General features: G+C 47.4%; 1 protein-coding gene across 1 annotated transcript in view; it reads right to left on the bottom strand.

The window, feature by feature from the left end:
* Nucleotides 1–1,410: 1,410 nt before the first annotated feature.
* NXPH4 (neurexophilin 4) overlaps nucleotides 1,411–19,429 on the bottom strand; it is a gene marked incomplete at both ends in the record, with an annotated part of 110,982 nt that continues 92,963 nt past the window's right edge. The window contains one exon of the mRNA XM_081319913.1: nucleotides 1,411–2,178. Within this exon, the coding sequence (XP_081176039.1) occupies nucleotides 1,411–2,178 (768 nt within the window). The remainder of the gene's footprint in view (nucleotides 2,179–19,429) is intronic.

Genomic DNA, 19,429 nt, shown 5'->3' with positions numbered 1-19,429 from the left:
GGGGGTTGGACTAGAAGACCTCCCAGGTCCCTTCCAACTCTGTTATTCTGTTACATTAAATCCAGTCAGTTGATTTAGGAGGAAAACTGGAGAGAAAACCAATCCAGTACAAGAAAAGACTTGCTACACTTGTCCCGATTACCTTATGGGGTGCCTTTCAATCTTGGGCCTGCCAATCAACTTTGAATCTGTGATGAAAGATCTAGTTAAGTGATCTGCTAAATCAATCACTGCAACTCTGCAGACCTAATTCAACTCACATGCACCTGCACACCTGACATATATACAGTGTATGTTTCTACCTACATACTCATACAAAATGATCTTGTGGGTACATGTCACTAAGGTGACAAGTAGGTGCCTAATGGGATACAAGTTCCTATACATACACGCTTTAGGTTTTGCACACACATACTTATTTTTGATTAATTTCAATCACTGTCTTACACATGGCTTGGATGTCATGGTTCTACTCTCTCTCTCTCTCTCTCTCTCTCTCTCTCTCTCTCTCTCTCTCTCTCACACACACACACACACACACACACACACACACACACACACACAGACATAATCAATAATGTCCTGTCAACATACTATCTTACAACTTCCTATTTCTCCTGCTTTGCTCAGGCATGTGCCACATGCCATGATCTTACTCACATCCCAGCTACCCTCTTTAATTCCACTTGCCACATATTCCTAGATTTCATATGACGCTTCCTCCACATTTCACCTCTCCTTATTGGAACAGGAAAGTTCGGGCAGCTGAATTTCCCGCCCTAGGCAAGTATCCCTCAACCCTGCTGACGTTTGCTCTTCTATGTTATCCGATGAGACTTGAATTAGTGCACTTGGTTAATATTCTATTCCCCCACCCTGTTAGGCCCATGAAAATTCCAAGGAGAACTCAGCTGGATGATGTATGATGTAGCCTGAGGAAGAGAGATATCTGTCACCGCTACCTGAACCTTCACATTCCATCTGGGAGGTATGATCCTGAGGGATGTGAACATGTAGTCAGTGTAAGAACCCCACCAAAGCAGCAGGGGTTATGTATGCACAAAAGAGATACAGCCACAGCAAGCTATTTCTTCATCTTGCAGGGAATCCCCATGAGATGCTCACAAATGGCATCAGAAGCAGGAAGAATGAGTTGTGAAAACAATATTGTCCCTCTGGCCACTCTTCCTCTTCCTAATGTCCTGGGAAATTCACTGGCTACTGGAAGTGGAGTGTCTGATGGAACAACATCCATTTCCTAAACCAAACCAGCTGTTTTTGTACTATCAAGCATGGTAGGGAGTTCATATTTTTCTTCCCCAGTCATCCAAAGTTCTCACTCTCTGCTGGATAAAAATCACAACTTATTTCATCCCCACATCCCCATCCCTCCAAGGCCCAGTCCACTCATCAGCCAAAGTAAGGATTCTCATTCTGGAAGTTATAGTCTGGACAGACTTTCTGAACCAGCTTGTAATCAATGCTGAAGAATGAGATGAAGATGCAGATGACCTTGAACGGTTTAGCACAGAGCCAGGCTGCATGGCTCTGTGTATGCTCAGTGAAACAGATCTTGGATGGGTCGTACAGGCAGGGCTTATTCTTGCGTGCCCGGTTGGTCTTCTCATACTCCACATGACAATTGAAGGTCTTAGATTCCTTCGGCTCACCTAAGGTGGACTGCTGGGGATGGAGATGTTGGGTGGGAATAGGAGGAACCAAGACATCAAATTCTACGACTTTGGTGGGTGGTACAATGCTTACTGAAACATTGCCCAGGCTGGAGGAGTTGTGTCGGAAATAGACACTGAAGGTACCATTAATGTGATCCACAATCTTGCCTGTCACAAGGAGGCTAAACTTCAAAGTCTTGATGTTGAAATAAAAGTCCCCCCATCCAAAGATTTTCTTGGTACGACCTGCCTTCATTGAGGGCTTCCTTTTGGCTCGCTGATTGAAGTGCTCCATGGCTGTCTGATTCTTGGTCCAGTCCCACGGACTCAGTGCACCACCAAAAGGGTCCAGCTTGGCTTTGGATGGCTCATTGGAAAATATCCGGCCAGGGCTGAGCGAGTGGGGTTTGAAAGAGCTACCGTATGGTCCAGTCTTCAAGACACTCGAAGGACTCATTTCAAGGTAGTTCAGGGTCTTGGTTACATGGCCCTCGGCACATACAACCTATCAAAGAGTAAACAAAGGAGGTTATATTAGATCAGCGGCTCCCAACCTTTTCTGTACCCCGCGCCCCTAGAACGCTTCTCATATATTCTCGCACCCCTTACAAAAGATCAAAATAAGGGCAACGAATTATGTATGTGCACTATAATTTTGAAAACCCAAGTTTTTGCACCCCCTGGAATATCGTCTCGCACCCCCAGGGGGTGCAAGCACCCCTGGTTGGGAACCCCTACATTAGATTATACATACTATGTGATTCTTCAGTTATCCATATGATACACCCTACCTGAATCATGCTGAGTGCAAGTCATACAGAAATCTATGGAAGAGCTGCCTCCATCAAGGCACTTTCCAAATTCATAGAATAAAAATCTCCCATAATCCATAACCTTGTGGCCGACCAATATGTGGAATGAGGGTTATAGGAACTTCAGTCTAAACACCTGAAGGACATCAAATTTGGAAAGTCTGATTTAAAGTTTGTGCCATATTATATTAGTATCTCAATGGGAGGTTGCATTGCTCTGAATCACTCCAGGCTAATCTTCCCAAACTAATGCTCCCCAGGTATGTTGTGGTCCAACTTTGACACTTTTCAACCAGTCGATAGATCTGGAAGGGTGTGGATTAGAAAGTTAGAATATACTGTCAGAAGATATTGACTCTGAAGCTGGGTAGCAAAGATTCCAAAACTCCACAAACTCCAAAAACTGGATCAAACTTCACAACAAAAAAGGGTGCATATATTTATCCACACTGCATGCTTTTGGACCATCAGAGAAGTGCTGCCAAAACAGTGGTGATAAATAAGGTCCATGAGAAGCCATGTTTAATTTGACCGCCATTAGATAAAATACAAATATGCTTAAGGCTGTTGAGTATCTTTCATAATAGCCAATCCAGTACAGCAGTTAAATTCAAAAGAATAACAGAATACCATCATATGTGAGTGGCCATCAGCCTAGATGGATAACAATGTGTAGGACATTGGGAACAAGCAACTAATGCTAAACAGCTTCTGTTTCTCATAATCATTTCTCAGAAGCACCCAATTCTGTCACAATTCTGGAGTCCAAGCTAAATGAACCAGCAGACAGGCTAAGCCTAGCAGCTTAGATCTGCTGCAATCAATTCTTATAGTACGCTGGTTTTCTGCATTTTCGGAGGCATCTTCTTCTATTTTTCCAACTCCTCTTGCCTCTTTCATTTGCATTCCAACCCAGCTTGTTTCATAGAATCTGTCATCTCCTTTCCCCCCTCCTTTTTTTTTGCCAACACAACAGCTGGCTGACATCCCATGATGGATGAATGGTATTCCTTTGCCCAACAGCAGAATTATTTGATTTGCAGGCATGCCGCCACCACAACAGCAGCAGCTTTTTGCTGGCCACACATGGACAGGTGAACCCTTCCAAGTGGAAAGTCTGGTGGGATGATTCATGAAGGGGAATTTATACTTTCAAACACAAGCTGGAACCAAAGGCTCACAGGTAAGGGTGGGTAAAGCTGGGACTGCAATACTGCTTTGTGCTTTTTACTGGAACCTTCCTCCAACTGAAGGAAAACTGAAAACAGCAGTGAGGGAGATACAGCATTTTATTTTTTATTTTTTTATTTTAATTCCATTTATATCCTGCCCTTCTCCCAAGACTCAGGGCGGCTTACAAGCTTAGCAGTAGCCTTCATTCTATGTATATGCCTGCTTCTTAGGGCTTTCACACACACCCCAAGCGGCATTATTACAAAGTCAGCTTAATTGCCCCCAACAATCTGGGTCCTCATGTCCTCCCTAGGACAGTGATGGCGAACCTTTTAGAGACCGAATGCCCAAACTGCAACCCAAAACCCACTTATGTATCGTCGGGTGCCGGATGGGTGTGGCCCACTGGGTGGGTGTGGCCAATTGGGTGGGCATGGCTGCGGTGGTAACGGCAGACTGGGTGGGACTAAAAAGTTCAATCAATTCCAACTTTGCGAGATTTTTTTTCCCCCATGATAAATTGAAATTGATTGATTGAACCTTTTTTTTTTTGCACATGGTGGCGGAGGCCCAAAGCGAAAAGGTTTTATAAAACCCAGCTGAAGGCCTAGGCCTGGGGCGATGGTGTGCATGCCCACAGAAAGGGCTCTGCATGCCACCTGTGGCACGCGTGCCATAGGTTCACCACCATGGCCCTAGGACAAACTGTACCTCTCAAAGCACCCATGATTAAAACCTAGGAGAAACAGAAAGTGGTTCAAGCCTGGAGGCACATATGTCTATTTCAAAGAACTTTCCTGAGACCACAGCCAAAACTACGTGTCAGCGCTGCTAACATTGGATGTTTTTGCTTTGACAACAGAAGGAGATGCAACCATTTTCTTCTTATGTTTTACTCTTAGAGTTAGAGTAAGATGATGGTGGGGGGAGGAATGTGCATGAGAGTTTAGCTAGACATAACAATACTGAACCTAGTGTGAGAACCAAGGTTATTGAAATAAGAGATGATAAGAATTGGCGGGCTGGAGAACTGGGGGGAAGCCTGCATTTCAAACTAATTGGAGAATGTGATTTATGACTGTTAATTGGAGGAGGGAATTGTGCTTTGATACTATGTGCTCAGGGGAGGAGAACTCAGTTTTTGGCTTCGACTATGTTAGTGCCGATGCTATGCTACTCAAATAAAGATTCTTTAAGGTAAACAATGCCTCGAAGTTCTTTGAACAGTTTCATCTGTCGGAACTATGGCACTATGTATCAAATGCTCAGTTCAGCTCAGCCTTGGTCTTGATCTGGCAAAGTTTGTAGGGGGTGAGATACCTAATACTTGTCATTCTATGTCACTGTCCTCAGTGCTTAATGGCTGGGAGGGAATAATGTCCCGAAATGATAACCTGAGTACAATTTGAATGCTACCAGTTCTTGCCCTGCCTCCTCTGGGAGATTAAGGAGACCATTGGTTCCTAATACTTCACCCAGTGGAGGAAAAACATGCAGGCTGTCACCCGTCTTTTCCTATAGAGGGTGAGGAGAGGGACAACAGGGCAGAAAGGTGAGGGGCAGCTCCTCAGCAAAGTTCTGCAAAACCTTGACAAATGCCCCCCACCCCTTGGTTTCCTTCATGGGATGGAACAAAATCAGTCTATATTTGCTGGGCCACCAAGTCCTCCCTGAGGAAGGAAGCCTCAAGGAACCATAAATCTCAGTCCTACAACCCTTGCGTACGAACAAAGGCCATGTAGTCATCATTATTGAGCGGGTGGAGAGGAGTAACAAGAGACAGCGCTGTTCACAAGGAGAGGGAGTACATGCTGGGATATTCATTAAAAGAGAGACAAGAGCAATGAAAAGTGATGACTGACTCTGCAGGGAAGTTTGCCGGCTTAAGGCCTAAACAGTGAGGAAAATGAAAGGGCCAAGGCCAGCTCTGGTGTAAACCTGGTTAAATCAGCCCCTAATGGCAATACTGGTCACTTCTGAACTAGGAGATAAGATGAGTGAACATCTGAATCCGCCATTTTGTTTACCATCAAGTGTGGCTCATCCCAAAGATCAGAATGACTTGTCTAACAGCATACTACAAATATACCTATCCACCAATTTTATATATCCGCTTGGCATAAAAAGTTTTTAAAGTAACTTCCCCTGCCATCCAGCCCACTTCTTTTAAAAATTATTCCTTAAAAGCAAATGATGGAAGTTTTGTAGTAGGGATTCTCAGCATGTTTTATTTAGGTACGGGTATATCTGGTCAGTTCCAGTCAATATTCATTTTCTGAGCATTCAAACGTAAGTCTACTCCCTGCAGTCTTTTTAGAACTTTTAAAAATAAGTTGTATGAAAATTATCATTTAAATGATGTGCATCGCCTCCTGGATATCACTTGGCCAGGCATCTTGATCGGAGAGTCTCATAAAAATTTGGAGACACATAAAATTTGTAGGCATTAATGAGACACTAATGAGGTTGAGTTCACTTCCAGAGTGTGCCAAACAACTTGACAAAGTACTTAATGTCTTCCTTCCCTTTTCTTCCCCTGACAGAAATAAGAGAAATAACCCAATATTCTTAATACAGAAACATCTACGGGCCTTGAAACCTGGATCTACTCCTTACTCCCCACTTCCACACTAACTATAGTGATGCACACAAGTAATACATCATATATTCTCTGCAAATCAAACAACTGGATTCAGCTGAGTTAAAAGTCCAGTCTTTGCCCTTGTGTGCATATGTATACATACATGTATATCATTGTTACTCCCAATTCTGGAGTTGAAGGAGAAGGATAGGACAGTATTTCTGTCACTTCCATCCAAGTAGCTTATTCAACCATCACATTTTTTCCCTACTTGATCCAAGATGAAATTAAAATCCCATTGCTCTGCCAGACAGAAAAGCAATGAATGAATCATTCAGGCATGGGACAAAAGGCATACTATTCCATAATGATTTGCTACTGTCTCCTTGTAATTAAGCAAACCATTTGGAAGAGATTCAGTGGATGTTCCCACTTTAACTGGGACAATCCAACCTTGGGTGGGGATGGCAGCTCTGAATTAACCCATGACCCTTGGGAGATTTTATTTTAACTTACATTGCAGCCTAATGGGCTTAAAATGCCAAACTAAAATATCTTGGTCTGGAGCTGCCAACCGAAGAAGAGATCCTAATTCTGAACATTGCTTTTTTCGCCATTTAATCCACTTCCGGAAACAGCAGGACCACTTTGGAGTTTCAAATTTGTATATAATTTGCCCTTCTTGTTTTTACTCTTTGGCTAGAAGCAAAAACCACACATTCCTTGAAATGCAGAAACTTCCTGCCCCCCACAATTCGAGTTTCTCCTCCTTTCTAGTGGTGTCCACAGCAAACTCTTATAATAACAAAAGGACAACACATGCTGATGATGTCACTATTGTGGTGGCACAGTGGTTGGAATGGAGTATTGCAGGCTAATTATGCCAACTGCCAGTAGTTTGATACTAACCCGCTCAAAGTTGACTCAGCCTTCTATCTTTTCCAGGTCAGTAAAAGGAGGACCCAGATGGTTGGGGGAACAATATGCTGACTCTGAAAACCACTTAGAGAGGGTTGTAAAGCACTGTGAAGCAGTATATAAGTCTAAGTTCTATTGTTATTGAAATACCTATGCTATGTACTTTGTCTTGACATCTGAAGTATGCTGAATCAGGTATGTGGTTAGTTCCACCTCGCCCAAGTCCATGTTCAGTTCTCAGGTTCCATGCACACTAAATTTTAAGCCTGTTTTAGTTCTAAAACATTGTGAGTGTTACAGATAGTCCTCGACTTACAACCATTTGTTTAGTCACCATTCATAGTTACAATGGCAGTGAAAAAATGACTTATGGCCATTTTTCACATTTACAACCTCTGCAACAACCCCATGATTACATGATCAAAATTTGAACACTTGGCAACTGACTCATGGTTATGATGGTTGCAGTGTCTTAGGGTCATGTGATCACTTTTTGTGAGTTCCTGACAAACAGAGTCACTGGGGAAGACAGATCACTTAATAACTGTGTTACTAATTTAACAACTGCAGTGATTTACTTAAGGATGTTAAATGGGGCAAAACTCACAAAACAAACGTCTTACTTAGCAACGGAAAGTTTGGGCTCAATTGTGGTCATACAATTGAGGACCACCTGTATCAAATTCTCTCAATGAGAGCAGCAAACATTCTGAGCAACCTTAGAAAATATAGTTGTGCTTATGGATTTTCCATTTCTTCTTCATCATCACCATCGCTGTGGAGCAAAAGGAAAGCAAATGCAAAACATTTTTTTGCAATAACAGATGAGTCGAGTCAGTGAAGGAAGAAATTCACCGCTTTGTGTCTCAGTGAAACAAAGGAAAAGAAAGCTCTCAAGAGCAATTGTTCTGTAGGAATTTACCCGTGAACGAAAGTCTTGCTCTGAAACACTACAGCGAAGTCATGTTCTTACAACAACACATTTAACTGGGAGAATGGGAGGAGTGGCTGTGTTGAAATTATCCCTAGTCTATTATCTCCAAAGGGTAAAATTAACTTCAAACAGATCCATTGATCAGTTAAGCCCCGGGGTAGGCTGGCTCAGGAATTCTGGGAGTTGAAGTTCACGAGTCATAAAAGAGCCAAGGTTGCCTACCCCTGACCTAGCCAGTTAATCTTATGGAACGTCTAATTCCAAACAACTGGTATATTGTACGAATGAAGGCAAATATATGTGTTCCAAGTTTAGTCTTCCAAACTTTCAGACTTGTGCTGGAGCCCATCCTCAGGAAATTACTTGCGACTAACTCAGGTTGGATCCTGGCCCATCTGCTGTATATAGTCTTCCAAGAAAAGGAGACAGAGAGAAAAAGGGGGTTGAAAAGGGAAACTTCATTTCCAGAATTATGAGTGGCAATCAAGAACTCTCTTCACAGACAGGCGCTGACTTCAACAATATTAGACATGGTTACAGCTACCCAGCAAAGAGGGAAAAGGTATATGACGCTTTGTCAGTACTTTCATGTGCAAGAGTCAGCATATTGTCCCCCAAACAATCTGGGTCCTCATTTTACCAATCTTGGAAGGATGGAAAGCCTGAGTCAACCTTGAGCCGGTCAGGATCAAACTGCTGGCAGTTGGCAGAATTAGCCTGCAATACTGCATTCTAACCACTGCGTCACCATGGTTCATAAATTGTGGAATGAACATGGAAGAGTAGGGAAGTTATCATTTGCTGCCTGTATAAAGAAATGAAAGGGAATCTTAAATAAAAATACTGCTTATGGTTGAGCTCCCTTCATGACTCTGAACCTTATTTTATTCAGTTCAGGTTACACAAGGATACAATTAGTAGGAGGGCTACAGGAAAGAACTAGAGGTGAGAGACAGTATTTTGCAGCCAGACCCATGCCTTTCCTGCTGCAATGCTGTGACTTAATTGTTGATACTTTTCCCTCTGGCTGATAATGTGCTGAAAAGAGAAAGGAATCAACCAACGTCTTTAGCTATCACACACTACACACACGTAATCACCACAGTATCATTTGCTGGGGATTTGGAACAGAGTCAAGAGAGGCACGATAGAGGCAGCTTATTTCATGCCACCACAATTTTCTGCTCTCTCAAAGGTAGGTGGAGAACACCAATTTAACTCTGATCAAAAACTCAAGACATTTCCTAAGCTATCACTGACCAGGCCAGTATCCACCCTGGCCTTTCTTTCCTGCTAACAAAAAAAAAGGTGTGTGTGTGTGTGGGGGGGGTATTTAAAACTAGTTTTATTTTATTTTCTTGACATCAGTTATATATTTCTGATTTTAGCACCTAACCTGTCCGCCTTTCCTGGTAGATCAGACAGGCAACACAACCAGATGAGGTAATTCCACTTTACTCTAAGCTTACATGAACAGAATATTGCAAGTCTATACGAGCAAATCTCCTGCTGTCTCCTTTACAGTTTAAGAAGCTAGGGAAGTCCCTCTTTCTCCACCCAATATGCAGCTGTAGGCTATGTCCTCTCTTATCTGACCATTCCATAGGCAGCACTTCTTTGCACCACTGCATCACTGCTTCAGACAGGAAGGGGGTGCAGAGAGTGGTGAGGATGGCTGAAAAGATTATTGGCAGTTCCCTCCCCTCCATCCAGGACATAGCACATAAGCATCGCTTGAGCAAGGTCCGGAAGATTGTCTGGGACACCACACATCCTCTTTGTGACCTGTTTTCCTGGTTACCTTCTGGGAGGAGGCTCCATGGTATCCGAAGCAGAACATGCAGATTCAGTTTTGTTCCACACAGTATTTACCTTGTGGACTCTCAAGCTTCCTCCTTCCGTTATGTATTCAAGATGGACAGTGATTAATATTTATATGTTACTTATATGTAAGGGTGTAGGTCTATAAATATGTTGTATATAGTATGTTTAAATGTGTGTTATGTATGTTGAGAGCAAGCAACTAAATTTCATTTTTAATGTGTGCCATTGTGCCCACAGTAAAAACAATGACAATAAAGGTTATCTACCTATCTGTCTGTCTGTCTGTCTGTCTATAACCCTATCTTATTCCTTCCCCTCCTTTATCTCTAGAAATGAAATGACTTATAGGCTAAAGCAGTGGTGGCGAACCTATGGCACACGTGCCAGAGGCGGCACTCAGAGCCCTCTCTGTGGGCACGCCCACCGTTACCCCAGTCCCGCCTCCCTCTGCAGCCCCCTCCTCACGAACAGCCCCCGGGAGGAGAGTCGCCCAAGGTGTGGCCTGTGTGGAGCAGCGCACCCAAGGACATGGCAGCCAGGCAGCAGAGACAAGACTCTGCACTCGTGCCCCATTGCATGAAGATGATGCTGCGGGGCGGGGTCAGAGGGTGTGGCCGCCATGACACTGCAGGGCCACCTGGGCGATTGGCAGTGGGCTGTTGAGGTGGTGGGTGGCCCTGCAGGGGGGCGGGGCAGAGCAGGGGGTGGAGTAGGGGCGGGGCGGTTTTTGGACACTCAGTCTCTAAAAGGTTCGCCATCACTGGGCTAAAGTAAGATATGGAAAGTCTAATAGCACTCTTATTGTCCTCACACAAAGAATTTAAAGGACCTGTTCTAACTCAAGGCCTGGGGGGAAAAGTAGTGTTTAAGGATCACTTGATGGCAAGAAAAATATTTGATTAGGTTTTCGCCGGATAAATTAGCTGCAGTTAATTCTCACCAATATCAACAAGAGGTACTAGATTTTTTAAAATTTACTTTAGTGGGATTTAACATAACTAATTTAGTCTATCCTGTTTCTTAGAGTACATGTAGATGAATATTTGGTTACCATGCAGTACATAGAAATTTATTCTGATAATATGGGGTTGGGTTCCCCCATCACATTGTATAATAGTAATGCTTTCCCAGCCTTTCTCAGCTTAATACACCACAATTCTATGATGGGAATTGTTACCCATCACATCTGGAAGGTTAGTCCTGTCTCTTTTATAAGAACAAATAGTACTGAGTATTTTAGCATCAGAGGCAGAGAAAATATTTCACTAATATGCAATACAGCAGAAGTGGTAGGACTTCAAGCAGTAATCCAATTATAAAACAGAGGTGATACAAGTACACTCAATTTATTAATGAAATGACAGCAAATGATCATGTTTGTTCCATCCTCTAATTTTTTTTAGGAGTCTTCCAGATAATCAGCCTTTCTACAATATTTAGCAGCCCTTTTCAGGCAACCTTAAAATGCCTCCAAAACTGAACTGTTTTGGGCTATTTGCAGACCTATTCAGACTGAGCATGGCCATTATGATAATCTGTGACTCAAGAGCAGTATGTCTCAACCTTGGCAACGTTAAGATATTCCCAGAATTCCCCAGCCAGCCGTCCACAATTCTTAATAGTTCCCACACCTTAAAAGTTACCGAGGTTGAGAAACGCCGCACTAGAATTTGCACAGAACCACCAGCCAATTCTTGCTTGCCCTTTTCGGCTAATTGCTTAACTCAAGATAATAGGCAGCTCAACTCTGCTCATTTGCTTGCTGTCCTTTCAAGATGGCCAACAGCTGAGCACTTTTTCCTGCCATCTCAGGTTCAACATGTCCAGGTGGAAACCTCAGCCTTTTTCTCCACCAGATAAAAAAAGAAGGGAAAATAAATTGCAAATATTTGCCCCTCTCTCAACTTTCACTTTTGGTTGTTGTTGGGGTTTTTTTTAATAAGAAAAGAAAACCCAGAGGCCATTTGAGTAAAAACTGTACAAGGGAAAAAAGTGCAATAGATTGAAAACCGGGAGACGTTTCCAATTCACCCACAGCCACAAACCATCGTGACCTCTGATGACAATAATTCATTCAGGCACATTTCCCTGGCCAAGCCAACCTTGCTAGGAGAACTGAGGAGCTGAGGCGAGAATCCCTTCCAGTCAGAACTTCTCTTTCAAGCTCAGGGCAGGGGTGCATTGAGGCAGGAACTGCCCTGCGAAAAAGAATTTTGCCCCTCCTGGATACTAAATCCACAAGAATTTCATTAAGTCTTTCCAATTGCAAATCTTATCTTGTTCTCACGACCTGGAGTGTCCTTTTACAAGTTACCCTCGACTTTGCAACAGTTCGTTTAGTGACCATTCAAAGTTATGACGACGGCCCTGAAAAAAGTGACTTAGGACCGCTTTTCACAGTTACGACTTTTGCAGCATCCCCACGGTCACCTGATCAAAATTCAGACCCTTGGCCACTGACTCATGTTTATGACCGTTGCAGTGTTCCGGGCTCATGTGATCCCCTTTTGCGACCTTCTGACAAGCGAAGTCAATGGGGAAGGCCAGGTTCACTTAACAACTTATTAACTGCTGTGATTCCCTTAACAACTCTGGCAAGAAAGATTATAGAAAGGGGGAAAAACTCGCTTAACAAATGTCTCGCTGAACAACAGAAATGTTCGGCTCAATTGTGGTTGTTAAGTTGAGGATGATTTAGTAGGCTTCCTAGTATTTAAATCCAAAGAAAATCATGGTTGTTTCCAACGTATCTGTTGTGACTCAGGGCCAGCCTGTGGGTCCGACAGCCGGGTCCGATGTATCGGAGGACTCAGATGTGGGGGAGGAGGGAAACGAACCGGCTGATGATGATTTGGAGGCTTTGCAGAGTCCTCAGCCGGGGACCTCTTCTCAGCTGTGTGAGCCCGAGAGTGCGGAGGATGATGACCCACAGCTGGCCCTGTTCAAGGACGCCCGACGCAGGAGGCAGACGAGCAGGGACAAACAAAGAAAGACTATGGGACTCCTCGGGAGGAGGCACAGGGAGACCACGCCCTGAGCTCTCTATAAAAGAAGTGTTTGGGGAGGGGCTGGTTGCTGAAAGCAACTTTTCCGCTTGAGAAGACAAGCTCTTGTGTTTTTGTTAACTGCGTAATTAAATCTTGGCAGAAGCCTTTTAGCCTTGGACGCTTTCCAGACTCTTCTTTTAATTAGGGGTTGCGAGAAGAGGGCTGGTTCAGAACAGTTTGCTTTCAGCCACCCACCCCTTAATACTACGATGGAGCAGCTTCTTGCCGAGAATGCCCAGCTCAACCAGCAACTCACCTTGCTGGCCACTCGGGTGGCACAACTGCAGGCTCAGGTACATGCTGCCCCCCCACCCAGGAGGAAATGTCAGATAGCTATGCCGGATAAATTTGCTGGTAAACCAGAACTGTTTCCTGCCTTCCTGGGACAATGCCAGCTTTATATCAGCGTGAGAGCAGCTGATTTCCCCACTGACCGAGATAAGGTGGGATTCGTGTTGAGCCTTCTGTCGGGAGATGCAGCTCGTTGGGGCACGCCTCTGTTGGCACAGCCTAGCCCTTTGTTGGATAACTTTGGGGGGTTTTGTGACCATATGCGCCTCATGTACGAGGACCCGATTAAGGCGCAGACCAAGCTTTGAGGCAGGGTCAGCGCCCCCTACAGGCCTATATCAGCGATTTCCGGCTGCTTAGCCAGGATTCCGCCTGGAATGAGGCTGCGCTCGTGGATGCCTTTCAGGATGGCTTGTCAGAGGAGATGTTGGATGAGCTGGCCCGCGTGGACATTCCCTCAGACCTGAATGGGCTGATCCATCTTTGTCTGCGGATCGATGCCCGGCTGCAGCAGCGTAAGAGTCACCGTGCCACCCCACAGACCCCTGCCGCCCCTGTTGTGCGTGAGCCCCCAGTCCAGAGGGAGGAGCCAATGGAGCTGGGTGCCGCCAGGTCCCGTCTATCGGTGACGGAAATGGACAGACGACGATCGGAGGGGTTGTGTTTTTACTGTGGGGACCCTGGACATTTGGCTGCTTCTTGCCCGAAGAAGCGTCAGCGGGCGTCAGTGACCAAGCCGGCCCTGAGAAAGTCCCCTGCTTTGCTGTCGGGAAACAGCCCGAGCCCGATCTAGACGGTGTGAACGATCGGGCGAACCACAACGACCACGCCGAGCGACGCCGTTCCGACGGTGCCTGTGAACCTCCACGGCATTTGATTCTGGAGGCACGACTGATCCTTCCTGGCAAGCCAGAGGGGATTCCGGTCCATGCCTTAATTGACTCTGGGGCTACCACTAACTTTATGGATTCGGCCTTTGTGGCCAAATGGGCTGTTCCCCAGTGTCCAGTGGATCCGCCCATGCTTGTGGAGACCATCGATGGTCGAGTGCTCCTGTCCGGGCCTATTACGGCCGCCACGCAACCCGTGTGTATGGCCATCAGTACCCATGTGGAGGCCATTCAGTTCTACGTCACTTCGGAACTGCACTTCCCCGTGGTCTTGGGACTGGCGTGGCTCCGGGCGCATGATCCACAGATCTATTGGTCTCAGAACCTGGTCACCTTCCCAAGTTTGCAGTGCGTGGACCACACCCGCCATATCTGTGCCGGCCAGGTGGAGGGTTCCCCAGGGGTTTCCTTGCCTCCCGAACTGTCCGACTTTGCTGACGTGTTCAGTGAGTCAGAGGCGGACCAATTACCCCCGCACAGGCCCTACGACTGCTCCATTGACCTAGTCCCTGATGCGCCTCTCCCAGTGGGGCGTTTGTACTCCATGTCGGAGCCCGAGTTGGCTGCATTGCGGGACTTCCTGACAAAGAACTTGGCTCGTGGTTTCATCCGGCCCTCGTCCTCGCCAGTGTCTGCGCCCGTGCTCTTCGTCAAAAAGAAGTCGGGCGAGTTACGACTTTGCTGTGACTACCGGAAACTCAACGCCATCACGGTGCGTAACCGCTACCCGCTGCCCCTCATCCCCGAGCTCTTGGACCGACTCCGGGAGGCTAAGATCTTCACGAAACTGGACCTGCGTGGAGCTTACAACCTCGTCAGGGTTCGGCCGGGTGATGAGTGAAAGACGGCGTTTGGTACTCGCTATGGACATTTCGAGTACACGGTGATGCCGTTTGGCCTGACCAACGCCCCCGCTGTGTTTCAGCATTTTATGAACGACATCTTTCGGGATCTGTTGGACCAGTTTGTTGTGATTTACCTGGACGACATCCTGATTTACTCCCCGTCGCGTGAAGCGCATCATCAGCATCTCCGTCAGGTCCTGCAGCGCCTCCGGAAACATCGGCTGTTTGCCAAGTTGGAGAAGTGCCAGTTCTACCAGGTGACCATTGATTTCTTGGGCCACCGCATTTCTCCTGAGGGCATCGCCATGGAACCGAGTAAAGTTGAGTCGTTGCAGAGTTGGCAACCCCCGCGTCGCGTGAAGGATGTTCAGCGACTTCTTGGATTTGCCAACTACTATCGGACATTCATCCCTGGCTTTGCTGCCTTGACAGCCCCCCTCACCCGGCTCCTGCAGAAGAAGACTCGGTTCCAGTGGAACGCCCCCGAACAACAGGCGTTCCAAGCTTTGAAGGACGCCTTCATGAAGGAGCCCATCTTGAAGCATCCTGACCCGCAACGGCCGTTTGTCGTGGAGGCGGACGCCTCCGACATTGCCATTGGGGCCGTGTTACTTCAGGCAGCGACGCCCAACGGTACCCTTTTCCCTTGCGCGTATCACTCTCGGAAATTGAACCCCTCGGAGCGCAACTATACCATCTGGGAGAAGGAGCTGCTGGCCATCAAGGCAGCGTTCGAGGCTTGGAGGCATCATCTGGAGGGGGCGCGGCATCAGATCGAGGTCCGGACGGACCACAAGAATCTGGAAAGCCTGCAGACCGCTCGGAATTTGAACCAACGCCAGATCCGGTGGTCCCTCTTCTTTGCGAGGTTTGACTTCCGGGTGCGGTACATACCAAGCGGGCACAACCAGAGAGCGGATGCTCTGTCCAGGAAGCCCGAGTACACCCGAGTGGAAGACAAGCTTCCGCCCAGGACCGTGATCCCCGTCGAGTCTTTTGCTGCGGTGCGGGAGCCGGTGGATATACGGGCTCGGATCCGGGAGGCGCAGCAGCAGGAGGCGTGGGTGGCTCAGCGGAAGGAAGAGGTGGGGCCAGATTCGCCTTGGTCGGTCACGGATGGACTCCTGTATTATCGTGACCGGCTCTATGTTCCAGGAGGGCCACTCAGGGGACTCGTCCTCAGCCAATGTCATGATAACCCGGCTGCGGGGCATTTTGGCCTGTTCAAGACTCTGAACCTGGTCTCCCGTACATTCTGGTGGCCCCGAGTCCGACACGATGTCCAGTCTTATGTCACCTCCTGCGTCCCATGCAGGCAGGCCAAGTCAGCGACAGGGGCCCCGCCTGGTTTACTGCAGCCTTTGCCAACGCCCAAGAGACCCTGGGGGGCTGTGTCCATGGACTTTCTGACGGATCTACCCCCATCCTCCGGCTTCACGACAGTGTTTGTGGTGGTGGACATGTTGACCAAGATGGCGCACTTCATCCCCTGTCGCGGCTTACCGTCAGCTCGCGCCACTAGTCGCATGTTCATCCAACAGGTGTTCCGGCTGCACGGCCTTCCCGATAGAGTCGTCTCCGATAGGGGGGCCCAGTTTACAGCCCGCTTCTGGCAGGAGTTGATGCGGGCGTTGGACATTAAGGTTTGCCTCTCGTCCGCGCATCATCCTCAGACCGACGGGGGTACCGAGAAGGTTATCGGCATCTTAGAGCAGTATCTGCGCTGCTACGTTAACCTGCAGCAGGACAATTGGGTGGACTATTTGGCCATAGCCGAGTTTGCCTTTAACAACTCGCAGCACACCTCCACGCAGATGACACCGTTCTTGGCCAACGTGGGTTATCACCCTCGGTTTTTCCCCCTTTCTCCCGTGGACTCACCGGAGCCGGCAGCGAACGAATTCATGGCGGAGTTACAGGCGATCCATCGGTTGGTGCGACGGCAGCTGGAGAAGGCCAAGGCCGACTACAAGAGGTTCGCCGATCGGTCGAGAAGGGATACGCCTCCACTATCGGTGGGGGATCGGGTCTGGCTGTCCACCAGGAACCTACCATCCACTCGGCCGGCGAGGAAGCTGGACCACCGTTACCTTGGACCGTTCCCAGTCGAGGCCGTCATCAACCCGGTCGCCTATCGTTTAACTCTGCCACGTTCCCTGCGCGTGCACCCCGTCTTCCATCGGTCCTTGTTGGTCCCCGAACAACCGGCCTGTCCACTTCGCCAAGCGGAACCTCCCCCATCAGGAACTCGTGATGGAGGCAGCACCCCCGAGTACGAGGTCGCCAGCATCAGGGATTCCCGCTGGCTGAAAGGTCGCTTCCAGTACCTGATCGAGTGGAAAGGGTACGGGCCGGAGGACTTCACATGGGAAGACGCGACCGCCGTTCATGCCCCTGCGTTGGTGACTGCTTTTCACGAACAGTTCCCATCCCGACCGCATCCGGATCGGCAGACCCGGGGGAAGGGCCCTGCGGTGCGGGATAGTGTTGTGACTCAGGGCCAGCCTGTGGGTCCGACAGCCGGGTCCGATGTATCGGAGGACTCAGATGTGGGGGAGGAGGGAAACGAACCGGCTGATGATGATTTGGAGGCTTTGCAGAGTCCTCAGCCGGGGACCTCTTCTCAGCTGTGTGAGCCCGAGAGTGCGGAGGATGATGACCCACAGCTGGCCCTGTTCAAGGACGCCCGACGCAGGAGGCAGACGAGCAGGGACAAACAAAGAAAGACTATGGGACTCCTCGGGAGGAGGCACAGGGAGACCACGCCCTGAGCTCTCTATAAAAGAAGTGTTTGGGGAGGGGCTGGTTGCTGAAAGCAACTTTTCCGCTTGAGAAGACAAGCTCTTGTGTTTTTGTTAACTGCGTAATTAAATCTTGGCAGAAGCCTTTTAGCCTTGGACGCTTTCCAGACTCTTCTTTTAATTAGGGGTTGCGAGAAGAGGGCTGGTTCAGAACAGTATCTAGGCTGGAGAGGAAAGGAGCTTGCAAGCACTACAGGAAGTCCTCGATATACGACAGTTTGTTTAATGACCGTTCAAAGTTGCAACAACAGTGAAAAAAGTGACTTAGGATTATTTTTCACACTTGTGACCATTTTTAACAACCCAATGGTCATGTGATCGCTTTTTGAGACCTTCTGACAAGCAAACTCAATGGGGAAGCCAGATTCACTTAACAACTGGGTTAACTATCTTAGCAATCGCAGTGATTCACTTAACGGCTGTCACAAGAAAGGTCGTAAAAAGGGGACAAAACTCACTTGACAAATGTTTCATATAGAAACAGAAATTTTGGTCACAACTGTGGTGGTAAGTCAAGGACTACCTGTGTGCTGCTCCCTCCCATACATACATTCATGCTTACGTTGAGCTCGATCTCAAAAAATGAGAAGTTATCACAAGCACTTGGCTTTCTAATTTCAGGACTGTGAAACAAATGTCGTCTTTACTTATAGGGAGTCTGGATATTATACTAAAAGGTCTCTTGACAGTATTCCGAGATACTGAAAGGAAATGTGGGGGGAGCAGCTCTATTTCAGCTCCACTCCAAGGAAACCCAAGTGCAGGATTTACAGTACCTCATGGCAGTCAGTGAGAACAAGACACTGAGCAATGTGTTAACACCTGCTCAGGGGAGCCCAGAAGCCCATTAAAAGGCCGTGGGGGGCAGCCTGCATTGCCTTGAGCAGACGCCACAAAAGCCTTTAATTGTGTTATTCTACCAAGGCTGCCGTGACTTGAGCCACAAAGCTCCTGCCCTCCTTGAGTGCACGCAGCGTCTGTGTGACATAAAGCTTCCTTGGGGGGCATGACATGTAGAGAATTGGAGAAGTGGGAGGGAAGGGTGTCTGAGGCACAAGGCAGGTGTGAAGTTGCAAGGCCGCAGTTTGCTAGAGCTCTCTGGGGCCCAGGCTCTGGATGCACAAGGAGAAAGGAGGAATCCTCCACGAAGCCGACTCATGAATGCTCCAGTAGGTAAAAAACGGCCACGTGTGGTCCATCCCACTGGAGAAAAAAAAGGGAACTAGAACCAAAGCAGGAATTCCTTTTAGGACGAAGGGATCTGCTCCTGGCAACTGCATAATAGTTGATCTTGGTCACATTTATACATCTGAGAATTTTAACATTCTGCCTAGCGGGCGCTCAAACACTCCCGGTGTTTCAGGAAGTCAAGATTAACCAATCAGCATGAAGAACATGCACCTCTGTCCAACACACAGTTGGGATTTGGGAGGTGTGCACATTGGTCCATCTGCAGCCACTGGCAACCCAGCCTTACCCATCAACCCCTTTGCAATGTAGGTATGCAGTGATGCTTGCGCACAATTGCAGACAACTCTAAATCAAGCTTAATTCTGCACCTCAATTCTCCTTCCTTGCTCCCCCAACTCCGAGACCCAGTTTCCTTGACCATTGGACTCAGTCTATGGCAATCACACTTT

The sequence above is a fragment of the Vipera berus genome (assembly GCF_964194415.1).
Source record: "Vipera berus genome assembly, chromosome: 2".
Classification (NCBI taxonomy): Eukaryota; Metazoa; Chordata; class Lepidosauria; order Squamata; family Viperidae; genus Vipera; species Vipera berus.
Note: the sequence above shows the minus strand (reverse complement) of the source record. Positions and strands in the feature narration are given on the sequence as shown.